Here is a 19,833-nt window from a genome sequence, read left to right on the forward strand (position 1 = left end):
CTTGGAGGCCAGGCGAAGGGAGGTGGGGAAGATGCACAACCTCTTCCAATCCAGCGGCCAGGAAACGTTTGATTAAGGTAACTGTGCACGTGAATCGCGAAGTGTACTGGTGCTCCATCCTGCCGTATCACAGTGTTTTTGATACCATTTTCTTCCGGTTGAGGCACCAATTACTCATTAAGCATCTCCAGGTAAGAATGTCAATTAACATTGTCTTCGAAGAAGTAAGGCCCAAAAATATGTGTTGCACTTATTTCAGCCCAAATCATCACGTGTGGTTGGTTTCTCTCCATCTCTTTGGAAAACCGGGGTTATCCTTACACCACATTACAACGTTCCGACAATGTATACACCGGTAGATAGCACACTCGTCTGTGAAGAGGACTGCACCACGGGATCGTTAGGAAGGGAACGCCTTAAGGAGAGTTCTGCATGTCACTCAATTCATTCACATGCATTGGACGGTAAGCCTTCAATTTTAGATCTTTTTTCATGTGCCTCATCATGGTGGTCTGAGGAATACCAAGCTCCGAGGACCTTTTACGTGTTGATTTTCAAGGCGACTGCTGCACTGATGCTTCCACTTCGCGGCACGTTTCCCTCCGTTTTATCGGTTGATCGCCTCGGGGAAGGTCTTTCACACTGCCCGTAGCAAATGCTTGTTTTTCTCACCCCAACATTGTTGCCTTTCTTGGTGGATTAATACGAAATCGGTCTGTAAATTTCGCTTTAACCTTTTCCATGGTGTCAGCTGTGTAACGCCTTCGTGAAGCCAAACCGCAACCACTAATCTCTGTTCAATGCTATATGGACTTTGATCACACATTGTTGATTACTCCAATTTCACTGCAAATAAATGTTACCAAGCAAAAAAAAAAAAAAAAAAAAAAAAAAAAAAAGGATAGTAAAATAAATGTAGGCAAAACCTAGAACCGTCAGAAAACACCAATTAGGGGTACGCCCACTTCCGGACCACATGTACAATATTCTTTGAATTCTAAGTGGTTATAATGTAGCTAACTGGCATAGTTTATGAAAGAATAAAATAGCATAGGATTCTTTTGTGTGACAGTCGATATTTCATGATTATTAGTTCTTGAATTGAATACAAGTAGTCGGAAGCTGTTATGAGAATTAAATATGGAAGAATTGAGAGAAAATCTGTATTCGTTGATAATATAAGTGACAAGCTAAGTTTAAGAAACTGATTGTACTAATAAGAGACATTGCTAGACTGAACACTAAGAAATACTAATACTAATTACTTTTGAGACCTTTGTTGAAATACAAATCATACGAGTAATTACTCTGAAGTTTGGACACATCTATATTTATTGTACAATCATTTAGAATTAAAAAAAAATATTTAATTTTCAGATCCTGCTACTAGCAGTAACATTTGCCATTGGAGTTGACAATGTTGTCGGTAAGTCTTTCAAAATTATTCTGATCTTTAATAACTTTCTAAAGAGGTCGATGTTAATAATGACATTTATTCCGAAGTTGGTCGTTCGTCTAGTTTTTGCAAGAAGCTTAGAAATAGGTTTCTTTCTGTACCAAAGTTTAATAGTTAATTCACATAGTATTACCGAGCGAGCATTAGCTAGTGAAGGCGGGTTAGAGCTTCGCAGGGCACGTTGTTTTCTGCCTTTATTACAGCTAAATGGGAAGGGGGACTGTGTTCTAATACCTAGCCGCCACGTTGGTTATGTTACTTACCGTTACATTGAAAAGTATAGCTTTCTCCACGTTTCTTTACAGTTATTTGCTTACCGCATTTTCTACAATTTTCGTTCAGATTTATTAAGCCAAGACTTTTAGTTACTTTTAATAGATTTTGGTGATTATCACCAGCCGTGTTTACAAAACGAATGCTCATTACATTCCCATAATACAACGAAGAGTAACTTGCGCCAAGTAGTTCCCTCCGCTTACTAAATAGTTCTATGTTTAGAACCGTTTATATAAGAAAATAAACACAACTTTCGCTCTCCTTATACATTATCAAATTGTTATACATTATCAAGCACACAAACAATCAAATTGTTAATTTCTTTCTGGTAAATTTTCAATATTTTGCTGAGAAACGGATGACCAACTTTGGAACATAACCCTTTATAATAACAATTTTATTATTTCATCCTCTTAGATCATAAATTTTTATTGACTTTCATTTTAACTAGGATTGCCGGGATATAGTATTTCATTTTATATCTTAAACAGTAAATTTATAAAATCTTCCTGAGTAGTAGCCAGGCAATCCCTCTTCGCTGATCTAATGGCTTCCGTCTATGATGCACATGGTCCTGACTTCAATTCCCGGTATGAGAGCATTAACTTCCACCTTAAACTCTAAAACATAGAAAGAAACATAGAAGTTTCGTAAGCGTTGGTGCTAGAAAGGCGTGGTTAAGTTTCCACAAATAAGAAGAAGTGTCCAGGCAGAGCTATGGAAATATATGGAGTGTATTTCAATATTTAAGCAGATGAAAACAAAAGCCTTGAAACTCTTAATGCAAATTGTATCCAGGGCAAGTTTGGGATATCCAGAAAAAACTAGGAATTGTAAAGTTTTATCTCTTCCTGAATAGAGCCTCGTAATCAAATAAAAACTCCATTTTTTGTTAGATATTAAATATTAGGTTATTTATTTTAAAATTATTATGACTAAGTTAAAAAGCTAATAATAATTTCTATGATATATTCATTTAAAATTATAGATTATCGTAGATGTTAGGAAATTAAACAATGAATACGGGAAAGAAATTATTAGTCTCAAAACATGCTTCAAATTATATTCATCGACTATGTTTTCGAAATAAATTAAGTGTAATTTGTGATTTTGAGCTTTTTTTTGAATATTTCTATTCGAGAAGCTATGCTTTTAATATATTTTATGGTACGCAAGTTAAATATTAGAAAGGAGTGTACGAGGTTTTGAAAGAAAGTTTAATAAATCAGTTTAGATATATTTAGCAAAGATTAGTTTTGGTACAAACATAATAGCATGTGAACAGAACAACCATTAACAATTTTACTCTGAAAAATCTTGTGCTAATAGGAAAAAGCAATTGTTCATAGTTTGAAAGTCTGCTGGAGTTTCATACTATTCACACTTGTTTCAAAACAGTAGCACCAATATCGTGTTGGGTGTTTGAGATTCTTGGATAAGTCCAAAACAAAAATGAACCTGGTTTCATTATAACATTACGTGTTACATGTCGAATGAAAGAGAAAAAGTAACTTGAGATTTCCCTCCCTCCATACAAACTCAAGTCTTATTGATCTTAGTCTCTGATCCATATTGGCCTTTGGTCTGCCTCTGAGTAATTCCGATCAATCCCCACCCATGCATGTGAAATCCCCGAAAGGTTCATCTGAAAGGAACACTGCTGGTTGACCATTCCAAAATTCATCCTCAATGGTTAATTTTACTATCCACCTACTCAATTTCCTTACTGTGAACTTCTTACAAACGACAATGAATTACAGTACGACTCGCTTCTTTCCGCCGGTGAAAATTCAGTCACTATGCGTTATCTTAAGGGAGATCTTAGGTTGACAAAACCAGAGCACCACACAATATGACGTCACTAAATGTGATAGTAAGTTGAGCAGTGTTTGCAACTGATTTGGTGTCAACTTATTAATTTTATACTAGAGTAACAGACCGGTAAAGAAAATATGTTTATAAATGATTATCTGTTAATGAAGTAATATACTTAAAGAGATATTTGTATATTTGTATGAAATCATAGCATCTCGACACGCGAAATTTGATGATGAGCTCCGCGAAAGAGTTGTTGCTACAAAAAATTTGGAGATCCACAATATATAATTGACATAAAAATTAATGATAGGTCTAAATCATATTAGTATGTGACAGGCCCGTATCCATGTGTGAGGTGCAGGTAGCTATAGATGTAATCTATGCATACCAAAGAAACACCACCACAATAATGATAAATAATATATGGTGGAGTGGCTAGGGATATTCAAATGACAATGTAAATTACTGAAAATGCAAATTAAAAACTTTTGCATATGCAAATCCCCGTTTGGAGAGATAAAGGGTGATCTCCGTTTGAAGCCGCCACTGCCAAAATTGATTGTCGGTAGAGCATAAATAAACAAATACAGCAAACAAAAATCTCAGGGTATTCTTTGACAACAGTTATGGTCTAGCAGCTACTTATAAAGTGTTTTCAGAATTGAACAAGGTTAAAAAAAAATAATTTTCAAAACAAACAGGCAGCAGCCTGTTAATCACTCTTTATACTCATAACTGTGTCCTTATGTTCTTTGGGCGTGCTTCTTCCTGGGCCCCATTCAGGAAGATGGTCAGATGTACAAGAGTAAGGAGAAATGTTTCCTTGACTCTCACTCCTGAAACAAAAACATAGGGATTAGCATTTGGGTACTCACCGTACAGGAAAACAGACACCCTCGCTATACTTTTGGTAGATGGAGATTTATTCTTTCTCATGTAAATAATATATGATGGCAGTTGACACTCAACACTTCCATATTTTCAATACACTTATTATGATTTTTACTTATTATGATGCACCACACTCACTAAGTGAATCACACACAATTTCACACTGTAATTGAAATATATGATATAAATATATATATATATATATATACACTAGAGGTCTGCCTGACCTCGCAAACGATCTGCTAAACAAATACAATCACAAAATTTACTCCTCATACTTTAAGTTCAGAGTCTCTGACAGTTCTTTCAGAGAGGAGGATGAAAAAAAAAATTATTACAAAACTTAGAAGTAAAAATTCATATTTATATATATACGATGTAGTGTTCTGGTGACTCAATTTCCCAAAATGTCCACTTATTGGTAGGCTATGCTAAGGTATGGCTGACACACTGTCCATGATGGAAATTCACAATGGTAGTTTCCCACATTATCATTCCACTAAAATTGAAATGTTCGTGACAAGCAGACTCGCTGGATGGTCACTATGTTGAAGTAACTGACCCAAGGTATGTCAGTATAGTAGCATTACTAAATGTCTGCTAGTATCCTTGTTTTAAAAAGTTCAAGGATGGTACTGCCGTAAGCATGACAGGCCTTGTAGTTTTAACTAGAAATGGGACAACGATTTCCCTATTCCCCAATAGTAATGATGATTAATGCCACTGCATGGTTGATAAAACTTGTCCGCAGAATAGCTGCTGCCTGGACATGGTACTGAAGTTATAGCCAACTAGCTATGGTTCAAAATATCTTGTTGAAGATGTGTTATTTAACAAAATGATACATGGCGTGATTAACACGTTTATGAAAATTCACTGTTCTGCAGCACTGATTTATATTCACTATAAAATTTGATATTAATAAGCACTGTCCACTATCGGTGCCCGATACATGTCTGTACATGTATATAATTCACAGAACTCCTTGGGAAGACGGGCCTTCGCACTGTTCTGGGTGGTTACTTCTCAAAACTCGAGAAGTTTGAAACTGCACACACAATAGTTACGAAGTAATCTCTTCCGTGTCTATGAAACAACTAGCCCAAGCTAAACCACGAACGGGTTATTAAACTGCAACAATTCCAGGAAAACCGTCGACTCGCTCTTCTAAGCATTTTCTCACACAGGGTTTGATGCCTCAGGCAAATATCGTGGGTGGTCTATTCATCCATCACCACAGAAACTAGCTTCCGCCTGCACACCTAACAGACACCTCTTGGTAGGTGCTGCCATCACTTTTGAGAGCGGCCGGTTCAAAAGCTTCTGTCCAAAACAGAAGTCCATCACTATAGCACTGCAAACATTGGCTATTTTAACTGAAATAAACACTTTGAATGATTGATACACATGATTAAATATACATAAATCAAGTAAATTATATACAGAATACAATGGTAATAATATACACAGCTGTCATCTCTGAGTATTTGTAGGAAGTCTCTTTTCCTCTGGCTCCCCTCAAAACTGTCTGCTACCAACCCCAGTAGCCATTATCACAAGAGAGAGAGAGAGAGAAGAAACATCTTAGGTTATGATTAATTTTGAAAATATACAAGATCTAAATGTCTTGAACGATGGGAAACACGTTGACAAATCTAGTCATGAATTTCAAAGGTCTTTCCAAGAACAAGTGAGCGTAATACGTTAATATTAATATCTTACACATAAAATAAGTCAAATTAAATTACATATTTTCAAAAGTGCAGTGCATCATGGGAGAAATACTTAGATCCGCTTGCTGACGCTTAACGAACTTGGGGTGAAGCGAAGCCAAGAGCTTGAGACGTGCGAGATTCTTTTAAAAGGTGTGAAGACGCCACCTTTAGAAATTCAGAATCTATCGTGTTGACGCTAAAAATTTTACGACTTTTGAAACAAAGCCTGGAGAGCGTCTGTAAGCAATGTATCCACCTCATCATTGCTATACAAGAGGAAGTTAACAGTATACTTCCTATACTGAATGAGTCATCCATCCTTGGTCATTCAGGGATTTCTTCACTTGTTAGTTGATTATAGACCTCACATGCAGTTTCGGTGCAGACTAATGTCGCCAAGAAAAAAAATCTCTGTCCAAGCTATCTCTGTAGCCCCAAAGTTCAAACTGCTATACATGAATCCATTGCATATGATATGATTTCTCCTTTAATTAATCATATGTAGAATAGTATGCTGACTATATAACTTCATTAACGCATGTAATATATACAATATAAAGTCCCATTAATGAGATGCACGCAAGAAATAAATAATTCATAGCCTATAAAGGAAATAAAGTACATACATGAAATACAATATACAGCAATATTGTATTAATACTCTCGTATTACGCTCGGTGTTTACCCAATAATATTCATAATAATAATATAATCATTAACATGAACGCTACTTAATAAGCAATAAATTTGACCACAAAATACTATATATTTAAATATTGATATGCAAATGTGCACTCAACTGCATTTTGATATGCAGATGAAGGTGAAGGCACACGGCTGTCCACACATGGGGTCTAGGGGGCGGGCTCCCCTCTAAATTTTTACTGGTCCCTTAAATTTTTCACAGTACGCTTGCAAATGAACTATAACATGGTGCAAAATTTCAAAGTCAGACGCACTCGCCAATCCAAAAATAATGGTCGCCAGTATCTCTCATGTACAAATTGAGATGCCCCCCCCCCAAACGGCCTGTAGTTTGACAAAGAAAGACTTCACATTCCGGTTTTCTCTCACTCAGTGACAATTATTTTCTCACGAAACAGAAAATGCGCTGCCCTGTGAGTTCAGGCAGAAACCATTTCTACTGAACACTGGTCGCCAGCTCTAAATTTCTAGTCGCCAATGGCGACTTGGCGACCGAAAAATTTGTGCGCTGAGCTATAATATGATGATTAACTATAATACGTTTGGATCGGGACCCCCTCCCAAACTTCTACCGGGCTTCCCCTAGATTTTTGGGCTGGCTACCAGCCTAGTATGTGATAAGTGACAGGGCCGTAACTTGAGGAGGGAGGGGGCAAATGCTTCCCCAAGGAAGCCCCCGCCATTCGAGGGGACCCATTTTAAGACAAAATTTTCTTACTCCGTATACGATACGAACATGAAATTATAAATGAAGCATCGAATATGTCCACTATATTACATAAACAAAACAACACATAAAAGTTAAATAAAACAAAAATGAGTCGTGGGCCCATTTCAATAAAACAGTTTACTATTAGGGGCCCTAGAAATAATGTTTATTCGTATGGCTTTGATATTTAACAATATTGTCCCCTTAATTCATTTGTCATGTATGGAACGGGCCCAAAGGTGTAACTAACGACCCGGGCCCATAAAGAGTAAGAGAAAGATGGAAAAAGGGAGCTCAAGAATTAGAGAAACAACTCTTTTCTAGGAGCACCAAATACGCGTATTAATGCTTACCCCCCCTCCCTCCCAAGAAAAAATCTAAGTTACGGCGCTGGATGAATGGATGCAGGTGTAGAATACATAAACATAAAAACAGTAATTTATGATTAAAATGAATGACGGCCTGTGAAATAGGAGTGTAGTACTAATTTAAAAATTATATAACGTTTACTGTATGTAGGAAACGATGGTGCTGTCCTACTTTATGAATTTGAATTTGCAAAATTTACGAAAGAAGTATGTAATATATTTCTCGGGTTCTATAGGATTACGGGGGACCAAAACTAGGTAAAACTACAATGTTCATAGGTGGAATGAGTTCATGTTGCGGAAAGACAATGATATTGATATGTGAGTAATTTGTGAACTCAGTAGACTGGAAATGCCATGTGCGGAATGGAAAATTTTGCAATTACTATTTGCTATTAATTAGAATGGATGAATACAACGTGCATTGCGGCGTTCTAACCCGACTTCGCTTGCTAGCGCTCGCTCGTCAATATTTATTTATTTATTTATTTATTTATTGATACCAGTCATGGCCATTACCGGCATCTATGGCCTTAAGCACGTCACGTTGGAGGTATGACATCCTCGGTGAGCACACAATCACAGTACGGGGAGGGATATAAGGAACGGATAAGGAAAGAAGCGGCCTGAGGTAAATTAGATACCATCCCGGCATTTACCTGGTGTGAATGAGGAAATCACAGGAAAAACCTTATTTAGGATAGCTAGCCTAAAAAAGCTGTTACACCTTTTCGACCGACTGAACCCTGCCGGAAATCGAGCCCAGGACCAAAGGCGAGAGCATTAGCGACTACTCATGTTCAGCAATACTGTCTGAAACTCTTTAGTTAGTGGTATGTTTGGCTTTAGGTAGATTAACCTCAAAACCATTCAAGAGAAAAGCAATGATTTGCAACAAAAAATGCTTTCTCATCGTAGGCCTAATCCTACATATGGCTAGTTATCAAAGCACATACCGAGAAAAAGAATTGTAGGTAGCGTACTTAAAACAGTAGATAACATGCATAATTCCTGTAGTTTTTGGACTTAACGTACAGCAAACTTATAACTGAAAACGCATGTTTTATAATACTTTCCGTATAAGTGTTCCATCTATACGTACCTTCTGTTCTGTCTGAAACAATATAGGCGGTCAGGATCTCACATACAAATCGACGCAGAATGTCCATAGTAGAATAGAATATAGCTGCAGAATGTAACATAGGTGATATACGGAAAACTGTTAGATGTCAGACATCCTGCAATGACATGATGTAACATCTAAGCACAGTGTGTATGTAGCATATGCTCCATACTGATTTCTGTAGTAAGCAAGAGGATTTCATATATTTGTACAATATACCGCTGTCCGGAGAACGGATTTTTCTTAGTGTGCAGTTCATAAGCAAGGGCGCCCATGTCGTGGTTTCCAGGGGGGGGGGCAAGTATAAGCGACGTTTCAAATATAGTTTCAAAGTTTGCTGTAAGTAATGTAAAAATTCTATTGGGTTTTCAATATTCCCAAGTACAATTTCCTCTTAGGGGGCGTGCGCCCCACCTTGCCCTCCCTGATGGGCGCCCTTGTTCATAAGTAATGCAGTTATGTGGGTGCTGAACCTGTGGGTTCAGTATTTCTTGATAAATCCATTAAATGTTGTGCGTGTAATCCACAACGCTCACAGATATAGGCGGGAATTCATGTCACTTAAAGACCTTTCCATTTTACTGATTTTGCGAATAGTTCCTACTATGTGCGACTTTGTCCATGCGGCGTCTAGGGTATGGTCGACGTCGATAAGCTAATAAAACGAAATACTTCAAAAGTTGAGCCAGTGGGTGCGTCAACGTAAACCTCGTGTAGCTTAGGTATAGGCTGCATAATTACTTTATTACATCAGTGTTAATGTGTATCCTTAAATTGGGATAGAGCAGTTTCCGCAGTTCAGATAAACAATACGTGGACAAATTCATATTACTATGAAACTCACATTTCTTTATGAAAATAGTGTCGTCACGCCTTCTAGACTGTACATGTGTTGGCGCATGCCAGTGATCCACCAGGAACAGGTAAAATTCAGGGGCGCTACAAGAGATAATTGTTCAAAAATTACATTTTTTTTAATTTATGGGTGCACACTTAGTAGTAGTAATAGTAATAATATAGTACAGTAGTAGTAAGACAATAGTAGTAGGGTAGTAGTAGCCAGGCCCGCAACCAGAGGAGGCTAGGGGGTGCCAGGTTCCCCTAAACTTTTTGTGGCCGCTCCAGACTTCAATACAAAATTTTATTATAAATACAAAAAACACAATTTAGATATTTATAAGATAATTTTAATGACTTGGCCCCCCGTAACATATTCACGGCCCTCCCAAACCTTTGTAGCTGGTTTCGGCCCTGGTAGTAGCAATGATAGTATAATAATAGGCTAGTAGCAGTAGTAGTAGTAGTATAGTAAGGCAGTAATGGTAGTAGTTGAATAGTAGTAGTAATAATAGTATACTACACTAGTAGTAGTAGAGTAGTTCGGGTTAGGTTAGGGTAGGTTCAGGCAGCGAAATAGTCATACGAGGGCTATCCAGAAAGTAGATTACGTTTTGGAATAAAAAATCAACAAAGTATAGGAAACAAATTTTATTATATACAGATGAAAGCCACACACAAATACTACTTTTCGACATAGTCACCATTCAAATTAAGGCATTTATCGTAGCGATGTACGAGCTTGGAAATTCCTTCGTCGAAAAATTCGGCCGCCTGCGACTTCAACCACTTCGTTACCTCTTCTTGCAGCTGTTCGTCGTCATCAAAACGCTGCATAGCCAGCCACTTCTTCATTGCTGGGAATAGGTGGAAGTCGCTCGGTGCCAGGTCGGGACTCTACGGCGGATGAGGAAACAACTCCCACTGAAAAGATTCAAGAACTTCACGCGTGACATTTTCCGTGTGGGGCCGGGCGTTGTCGTGAATCAACAAGATCTTAGAGCTCAACATTCCTCTGCGCTTGTTTTGAATTGCTCTTCTGAGGTTTTGCAGAGTTTGGCAATACCTTTGAGCGTTTATTGTAGTGCCTCTTTCCAGGAAGTCCACCAAAATCACACCTTTTCTGTCCCAAAAAACAGTCGCCATCATCTTCCTTGCCGACATTGTTTGCATGCATTTCTTGGGTTTTTGGGGAGAACCTGTGTGCCCCCACTGCATTGATTGCAATTTCGTTTCACAGTTCACGTGTTTCACCCATGTTTCGTCACCAGTAACGATGCGATCGAGTAAAGAGTCACCATCCTTATTGTAGGCGTCCAAAAAGTGCAACGCTGCAGCCATTCGCTGATTTTTGTGGTCCTCTGTCAAGATTTTTGGAATCCATCTTGCACAAAACTTGTGGTAACCAAGCTTTTCGCTGATGATTTCGTGCAACAAACTTCGCGAAATTTGTGGAAAACTCAAAGAAAGTTCCGTTATTGTGAACTTTCGATTTTCACGGACTTTAACATCGACTTTTTCGACAAGTTCGGCAGTCACTTTGCTGGGTCTCCCACTTCGATCTTCGTCGTGAACATTGGTTCGGCCATTTTTAAATCTTATGACCCACTGTCGCACTCCACCTTCAGTGATAATGTTGTCCCCATACACTTCACACAGCTGCCGATAGATTTCTAACGGTTTACAGTTTTTTGCTGTCAGAAACCTTATTACTGCACGCACCTCGCAGCTCGCGGGATTTTCAATTAACGCAGACATTTCAAACCGTCACAGTATCTTAACGGAGCACAGCACGAACCTCTCACTAGCACGGCTAGATGCCGACTGAGCTGTGCAACGCTCTGACCCCAAGATGGCCGCGCTAGCCCCGCCCCTAGCGGACACAGACGAAAACGTAATCTACTTTCTGGATAGCCCTCGTATTTCAAGACCTTTGTACATTAGTTTGCAGCTCAGGAATAACGCCCCTTATGGAGAGTTTCATAGAAATGAAAGGAACATCTTATTGCTGTATCTATGTTCACAGATGACTTACATATTCTGCGCCTTCATAAATAAATTCCCCAAACATTTGTCTTTTGTTCTGAATTAACACCTTTTACCTGTAAATTGTAATTTTTAAAATGTCCACGTATTCTTAATCCCGTCTCTGCCACTCCAAAACACTTATTAAACCTACAAGAGTTCATTTGGTGCTAAAAGAAATTGATATATCATGAATGCCAGTACACTTATAAATTAGAACATAACTGAAGAAACCTGAAATTTTAATCTTGATACACGTATCAGTGCGCAGCACAAAATGAGATTTTTAAAAAATCCCGGCGTTCTCCCCGCCTTTGATGGGACAAGCCGCAATTATTTACTCATTATTCAGAGCATTGTTTGTGTATAATCTTGTTCGTTGGTTGAATGTAAAACGCAACTCACACAATCGCTGTAACAACATAATGTGTTTTTTATTGTCCACCAGTACACGAACAAATTCCAGGTATGTCTTAAATTATAATCCACCTTGGCATATTATCTCAGCCGTAATGCTGTCAACAGAGCCGCCTTGCTTATGGATACACTGCGCATTAAGTGCTCCAGGGTAGTGACGACATTACGTGACGTCATACCCTGTTGCTTTGGTTGTGTCAACTTAAGAACTCCCTTATCTTAAGGTGGATCACTAGGTGTTGCCAGTACTATGTTAAACGCTGCTTAAATAGTGTAGCGTTGCCAGATAGTGTCGCGTGTTTACTGATGCCAGATAATAAAGGAAGTAATCACGGAATTCTGCTTGGATGCTTACTAGAGAAATTAGTTTTTGACCTTTACCGCAATTCCGCTTCTCGAAGTGCAACGCTAGAATCCAGGAATTTTCTTTTTGTGACTACTACAGTAAACGTACAAATTTGGCAACAACGCATTATGGCGTTCTGCACAAATTTCGTCTCAAAATCTATTTCCTTAAATATAAATTAATATTTACTAAAATATGAAATATAACACGAAAAACGGTCTAACAATATATCTATTTCGTAATAAGATCGTTACTTTAAAATACTTCATACATACAAATAAACATTTCGTAAAACTGAGCACTTCTAGTAAGACCTTACAGCAAGTGCCATCTTCTGTGCTCATTGTAAAACGAATCAAATATTTTCTTTTATTTGTTACCTTTTACGATATCAGAAGACACAATCACACAAATCAGTGTCTTATGGTGTAGCAGAAACAACTCTACCTAATAGTACAATATTTATAATATGTAACGTTTCATTGCCCAGTAGTTAAGGCAATGAGTTAAAATAAGTACTGACTTCCGGTGGTGGTCCACCTTAACCGCAGTGGGGCAGCTGGTAAATTTGACTATTTCACAGGCTAGTCACACAGAACGAACAGACGGATGTCTGATATGTTTGTAGTATGAATGTGTACCTACGAGATGTCAGTAGATGCCACTAATTTCTCTATTTTCTTCTCTCTTGCGTAATATTTGCATCTGTGATTGTAGTGTATTGTTCTGGTTTCTCGCTATATGATATTTGTATTCTTTCCCAACTGACACATTTGTGATTTATGTGTGCTGTTCTCTTCTCTGGTTATGTGATATTTGCAAATATTTTTCCAACTGCCACATTTATAATATTAATACGTGCTGTTCTGTTTTCTCATTGTGTGAGATTTGCAAGTTTTTCCAACCACCTCCCTATGATTTATGTATGCTGTTCTGTTTTCTCATTATGTGAAATTTACATATTTTTCCACTGCCAGACCCGTAATTTATGTGTGCTATTCTGTTCTCTCGTTACGTGAGATTGCATATCTTTCCGACTGCCACGTATGACCTATGTGCACAGGGGTAAACGTGGATCTTAAAAGGTAGCGAGACGCATGACGTCACGCCATCCTCCCTGACTATCTTTGTCCTTTGTAAATTTTTTTAGGAAGTGGTGGGACGCCATAGATGTTCTTTGAAGTGGGGTAACTCCGTTCCCCCTCACTTTTACTCCTGTATGTGTGCTATTATATTCTCACATTGTGTGAGATTAGGCATATTATTCCTAACCAACGGTAAACTAATTCTCTTAATATTTGTAATTTGAAGTTGCAGGTTTCCAACAAGAAATTTTTGGAAGTATTTATCGTAAATATGGAGGCGGTTACCTATTTGCGAGTAAACAAAGTTTTAGGCATAGAAGTGGACATGAACATTCAAGCACAGCAGACTTTAATCCAATTAATTTCAATGGCCCTGGAGTATACAGCAATGTTGAACTGATGGGGGACTTTCAGGATATAGACAAAGATTACAACAGTGGATATCCTAGATACGGAAAAGGTAAGACATGCCTTCATTAGCTAAAATTGATACTTATTGAGAATCAAATAAAGAGCACGGGTGCAAATTACGAACAACTACTACTATTATGTCATAAACATTTTCAAATATTGGCAATGAATAACACCAAACTTATTTCTGATAATAGTGTTTGTAAAACAAGAAAGTTGGTTAATTGCAGTTTAATGTCCCGATGCTGCATAGGACCTCCTATTTAAAGGAAGATCTGAGTCACTGGTTACGTTTGTATTCGAGGAAAACACCTTACCAGGGATCATAAATGCAAAAGATTTTTTTACTGTAATCTCCCACTATTATGCTTTTTAGGCTAAAGGAGACGACTAACCAATGAAACAGAATGATTTGAAAATTAAATTTCTCTGATCTACCAGGAACTGAAGACAGGACGACGTGCACCAAAGGCAAACGCGCTAGCTGCTATACAAACGGGGACACCAGAGGTCGAACTTGGACCCGTGCACAGAGAGTACGTGTGTTAGCCATTCGCTATGAAGATGTACATGAATCAATAATAATAATAATAATAATAATAATAATAATCCCAACTTATAAATTGCCTTTGAAATTGAACAATTGAAGTATAGTAGGTGCAGATAAATATGCTATGTTAAGGGTGTTGGACTTTCTATGGCCTTAATTTTCATGAAACACAAAGAACAAGACATGTGCATTGCAGAGTAGCCTTTTCCGTGTGCAGAAAAATATGGCAATGATGCGACTCACTTCTACTTTGTACCAAAGGTAAAAGAAAAAAGTGTTGCAAAGTGGCGTCTTTACCAACACGTGTAGGTAATTATGCCAAGTATAGGATATTACTAGAAACCTGTAATAGATCTTGCAACTGGTTACATTGTCTGTGTTACACAAACTCAAATATTACTACACAACATGGCTGAAGCAGAAAATAGAATAACCAAAGTGCAAGATGAAGATAAAAATATAAAATGTTAAAACGGTAATCTCCAAAGTTGAAATGAAGTTCCAAACTGAAAAGTTTTATTCTATAAGAAGATAAATAAACTGTGTCATTGTGCCGTGACTTGAAAAAAAACTACATTGACATTACATGGAACATGAAGTACAAATAAAAACATCTTTGTCTTCTGCAGTCAGTCCTGCACAAGTCCTGCCGTACTTCGCTGCACTATGCGTGGTATTGATTTAGTAGCCATGGAATCACAAATACTGAAACAACAATGACAAAACAAAATGTTCCTAGACGGACACGAAATTAGGCGTACATTGCTGTAAACAATCGGCAATGTTCTGAGTTAGCATGGTACTGATAACGGATACTCATCTGCATTAAAATAATAACGTCCTTCCACAGAACCTTTCCGGAGCAAACAACACTGCACGGCGTGACTGTCTCAGCGGAATATTCGTAAAATCGGACTTGTCCAAGACCGTGGCACATATTGGAGGCGTTAGCGGATTTCGTCGGGAACGTCCCAGCACTGAACACTTGGCGTATTTAGATCCACTGGCGTAAATACCTGCAGTTACCTTATTTCAGTTTTACTTCATACTATTATGCCTTTTAGGCTAAGGGAGACGGATGACTAAAGGAAGTGAATGATGATGGAGGAATAGGTGTTATGAGAATGTGGAAGGAAGGGGGAATGCTTCGAGAAAATCCACGGACACTATGTTGTCCATTACGAACTTATTTGGCGACTTAAAAATTGAAATTGCTTCAGTAGTTTAAAGTTATCGTTATTTTACTAATTTGATAAGCAGTGTCTCTAATTGGGTCTTGGTTTGGAAGTCTTGTCTATATTAAAATATATAACAATCAAACCTTAAAAGGATAACAAACAATGAAATATTCATTATATTAAATTTAAGCATAACTTTTTGTTATTATGGTGTAGCTATATATGGTATGGTATATATGAGGTTGTGTCAAAAAAGTACTTCATTTATCTGCGTTTGGACATCACCTAGAAAAAACCACCTTGTACAGCAATACAGCACTCTTAGCCTTCCTACCACTACTGGAATGTGTCCTGCAAATCTTCTTTTCGAAGTACCTTCTGTGGTTCGGGTTGAATCTCCGCAATGCTGTCGAAACGGCAACCTTTGTGATGGATCTTCAGCTTCGGAAAGATGGTGAAGTCCGCAGGAATCAAATCTGGATAGTAGGGTGAGCGCGGAAGTAGATTATTTAGTTTCTGGTAATAAACTCAAGTGTGAGGAGAGCACGGTGACTAGGTATATTTTCCGCGTGATGCAGCCATATGCCACAGATCCGGTCGTTTTCGCCTGATGTTCTCCCTGAGACGCCTTAAAACCGGCAGTACAATTATATATTATTGGTGGTGTGGCCATTGGGGACGAATTCATGATGCACAATTCCGCGAATGTCGAAAAAGACGATGAGCATGCAGCGGACGAGCAGCGGACTTGCCTCACATTTTCGATCGTGGAAGTGATGTACTCTTCCGTCGTGACGGCTATTTCTTTATCTCAGGATCGTACCCATACACCCAAGTTTTGTCACCGATAGTGATCCTTGATATGAAGAACGGACGGGTCATCCACATCACAACTGACGGAGCTCTTAGCAGACTTCGGCACGGTGTTCTTTGTTCTCCTAGGTGAGCACCTGGGGACGAATTTCACAGCAACAGGGCGCATGTTCAATTGACACGTGAGAACTGCCTCTTTTGAAAGAGATTGAGATTTCAAAGCAAAAGGATTATTTTTCAATAAAACGAGAATAACAATGTTATTTAATATAGAACAAAATAAAAGCCGTGACCAATAACGAGTAAATATTACATCTTTTAATTCAAGTTTTCACAAAACGACTATCCGCAAAAACTAGTGAACAAATGGGCAATATTCAAATAAAGGAGCACATAGAATTAGAACAATACTTGCCCAGTGGGAACACATTTTTGAGTATATGCAATAAGTAAAAAAGGAGAAATATGTACCACAATCCAATGTCCAACATAATTTAATTCTGATATTCTTCTTTCACCATCCAAATAGATCTTTTTGTACACTTTCTCTCCGTAGAATTTTCACAATAATAATGTGCTACAAATGTTCTTAACTGGTTCAGCAATGAACAGAAAATGTCTAGAATGCCTTCTAACAGTGGTTAATAGTAGTATCCTAAGAGTATTCAAACTATGTCTCAACTTCTGATGTCCAATATATTTATTGGCAGAAACGAATTGTATACGTATAATTGGTAACATGTAAATTAACCAAGCATTATGCCATTCCTAGCCCAGAATATTCACTAAACACATCTGAAGTTCAAGTACATTTTGAACATATTAAGGGCAGTTCTGTTAACCACTGTTAGAAGACATTCTAGACTTTTGTTCACCGATATTACTCCAGAACATTTTTGGACATGACCAAACGTGGTACGTATCTGAAAACTCTTCAAATTATTTTCAAACTGTGATTTATTTATTTTATTTATTTATTGCAGTGCACTTTATAATTTAAATAAAGCTGTAACAACTGGGTGTTAATCATATTTATAAGTATTAAACTGTTGCCTATAAAAGATTTTCCAGGCTTGAACCATGGTCTTCCTTGGTTTGGTGAAGTGACCCAAAAGCCAACAGCTTTTACAGAAGTAAAAAGAGTCAGGTGTTTCAAGGAAAAGGTCTATGACGATGGGGAAATCTTTAATGTTCAAAGAGCTAGAAAAGGAGTAAGTATAGAGATTATCCATAGCTATATTAGATTAGTACCTAACACAAATAATTGCGTGTTTTCTTTAATTTGATTGGCTGTACGATTGTATTGGAAAATGGGAAACTGTGTCCAAAGGAAAGCAATTCCGTAGTGTACAGTTTATTGTTGAAACCTAAAACTATTAGCATAAGGGACAAAAGAGAATATTTTTTAAGAAAAAAGAAGAAATTAACTTTATTCTAAGAATATCAATATAATGCGTATTGGTATGCTATCCCTGGAGTGTTTCAAATCAGTATATTGGACAGGGGGCGGATCCAAGCTGAATGTTTTTGGGGGGTCGTCGTTCGAAGTCAGTAAGTTTTATTTTACATTTACAATACAAAAGTGAAAATTCTTAGGATAAGTTTTATTTTTAAAATAAAAATATATCCTATTCTGGAGGGGGCGATCGCCCTGATCGCCTGCCCCGGATCCGCCCCTGATATTGGATACGTTAAATACACGTAGAGTGAATGCCACGGTTGCCACCCATACGATAATTTATCGTGATATACGGTAATTTAAGCCTTAATACGGTATACGATAATGCCCTTGCGATAATACCTGAATGTACGATAATTTTAGAATGTTCACTTTTTGCAGTTTTTGAGTGTGCTAATAAATTGAAGGTATGCATTAAAGAATTATAAAACACACATGCTGAGGTTTTTAGATCGCTAAAATAAGCCAATAAGATGGAAATACTACAGAAAAATCAAAAGTAACATATTTCTACTGCAAGGTGCAGCAGTTCTTTAAAATCTGTTGCTGTGAGTAAAATATATATAGATATAATTTTGGAAATACTGTTTTGCAAAGTTTACATTGGCTAACACCTGAAGTAGCATTATCAAAAAGTGTTGCAAGGTCACCAACATTTGTTCCATAACTGAAAGCTGTACAGAGAGTTACCCCGAAAAACAATCATGATATACAAGTGATAGACGATCAGTGGACAGCATTTACTTACGCGGTGCTTCCGGAAGATCTGTGATCTAAGAAAGTTCACGAATTTTTAACTTTTACCAAAAATGCTAAAGACTCGCATGGAAATCAGGAATTTTAGAATTGGGAAAGGGTCGTGTTAGATACGTTAGCTTTGCCATATACTAGTGCTGATTGTGAGTATGTGTTTTCAAAAATGAACTTAATAAAAACACAGTTAATAAATAAGTTTTAGTCAAGTGATGTTAGTGATATAATGCAGTTGCCATTTGTTTTATTACTCCCTTGTCACTGACATATATCAGACTCAATCAATAAGGAAATTCTTAAGCCCTAAAGGAAAACAGACTCTATATTAAACAAATATCCCCTCTAAAAATTATACTTTTTAATTCGACAGATGGAATGAAGTTTCGTCTTATTCTTGACCGACTTAAATCTCAAAGAAGGAGATAACCTTTACTCCTTTAATAGACGGATGCCATATGTACTGAAAATCCATCTATAAAATCCATCAAATTTATTTTACGAAACATATTAGGGAATGTGTTTTTCTGGACCAGAGGAAGTGAATTTGTCTTGACCAATTTCATTCCCAGGGAGACAGGATGATTCTTAAGTATACAGGAAAATCTTTCTTATGAAATCTGAAAGAAAGAAAATCTTTCTTGAAATTTGTGGTCTTGTAATACAGCTAGTGAGTGTTACGAGACAACAGTTGAGGTACTTCTTCATTAAGCAGAAATTAATCTCGTGTCGCGTCGTTTTGTATCTAATCTTAGTATCGAGTTTTCTTCGGGAGAGGGGGGTCAAGAAAGTGTAATCTATATTTTGAGAGTTTACCTTGCATTTTTGTCTATGCATCCGCCAACTGGATCAGATTAAAGCCCCGTCGTAGTATGGATTCGCATAAAAGGCGCTTTTGGAT

At 37.5% G+C, this 19,833-nt stretch overlaps 1 protein-coding gene across 5 annotated transcripts in view; it reads left to right on the forward strand.

Annotated features, from left to right (window-relative positions):
- Positions 1-19,833, forward strand: part of LOC145662975 (uncharacterized) — a 153,280-nt gene that overhangs the window by 129,783 nt on the left and 3,664 nt on the right. For 2 of the 5 annotated variants that reach the window (XM_081729062.1, XM_081729059.1), the window contains exons 2-4: positions 1,378-1,426; positions 14,004-14,231; positions 17,786-17,934. In XM_081729062.1, the coding sequence (XP_081585188.1) occupies positions 1,378-1,426; positions 14,004-14,231; positions 17,786-17,934 (426 nt within the window). Of the gene's footprint in view, positions 1-1,377; positions 1,427-13,997; positions 14,232-17,785; positions 17,935-19,833 lie in introns of all 5 variants that reach the window. The other 3 variants (XM_081729060.1, XM_081729058.1, XM_081729063.1) reach the window with 2 other exon arrangements.

The sequence above is a fragment of the Thermobia domestica genome, chromosome 10 (assembly GCF_964235325.1).
Source record: "Thermobia domestica chromosome 10, izTheDome1.hap1.1, whole genome shotgun sequence".
NCBI classification, from domain to species: domain Eukaryota; kingdom Metazoa; phylum Arthropoda; class Insecta; order Zygentoma; family Lepismatidae; genus Thermobia; species Thermobia domestica.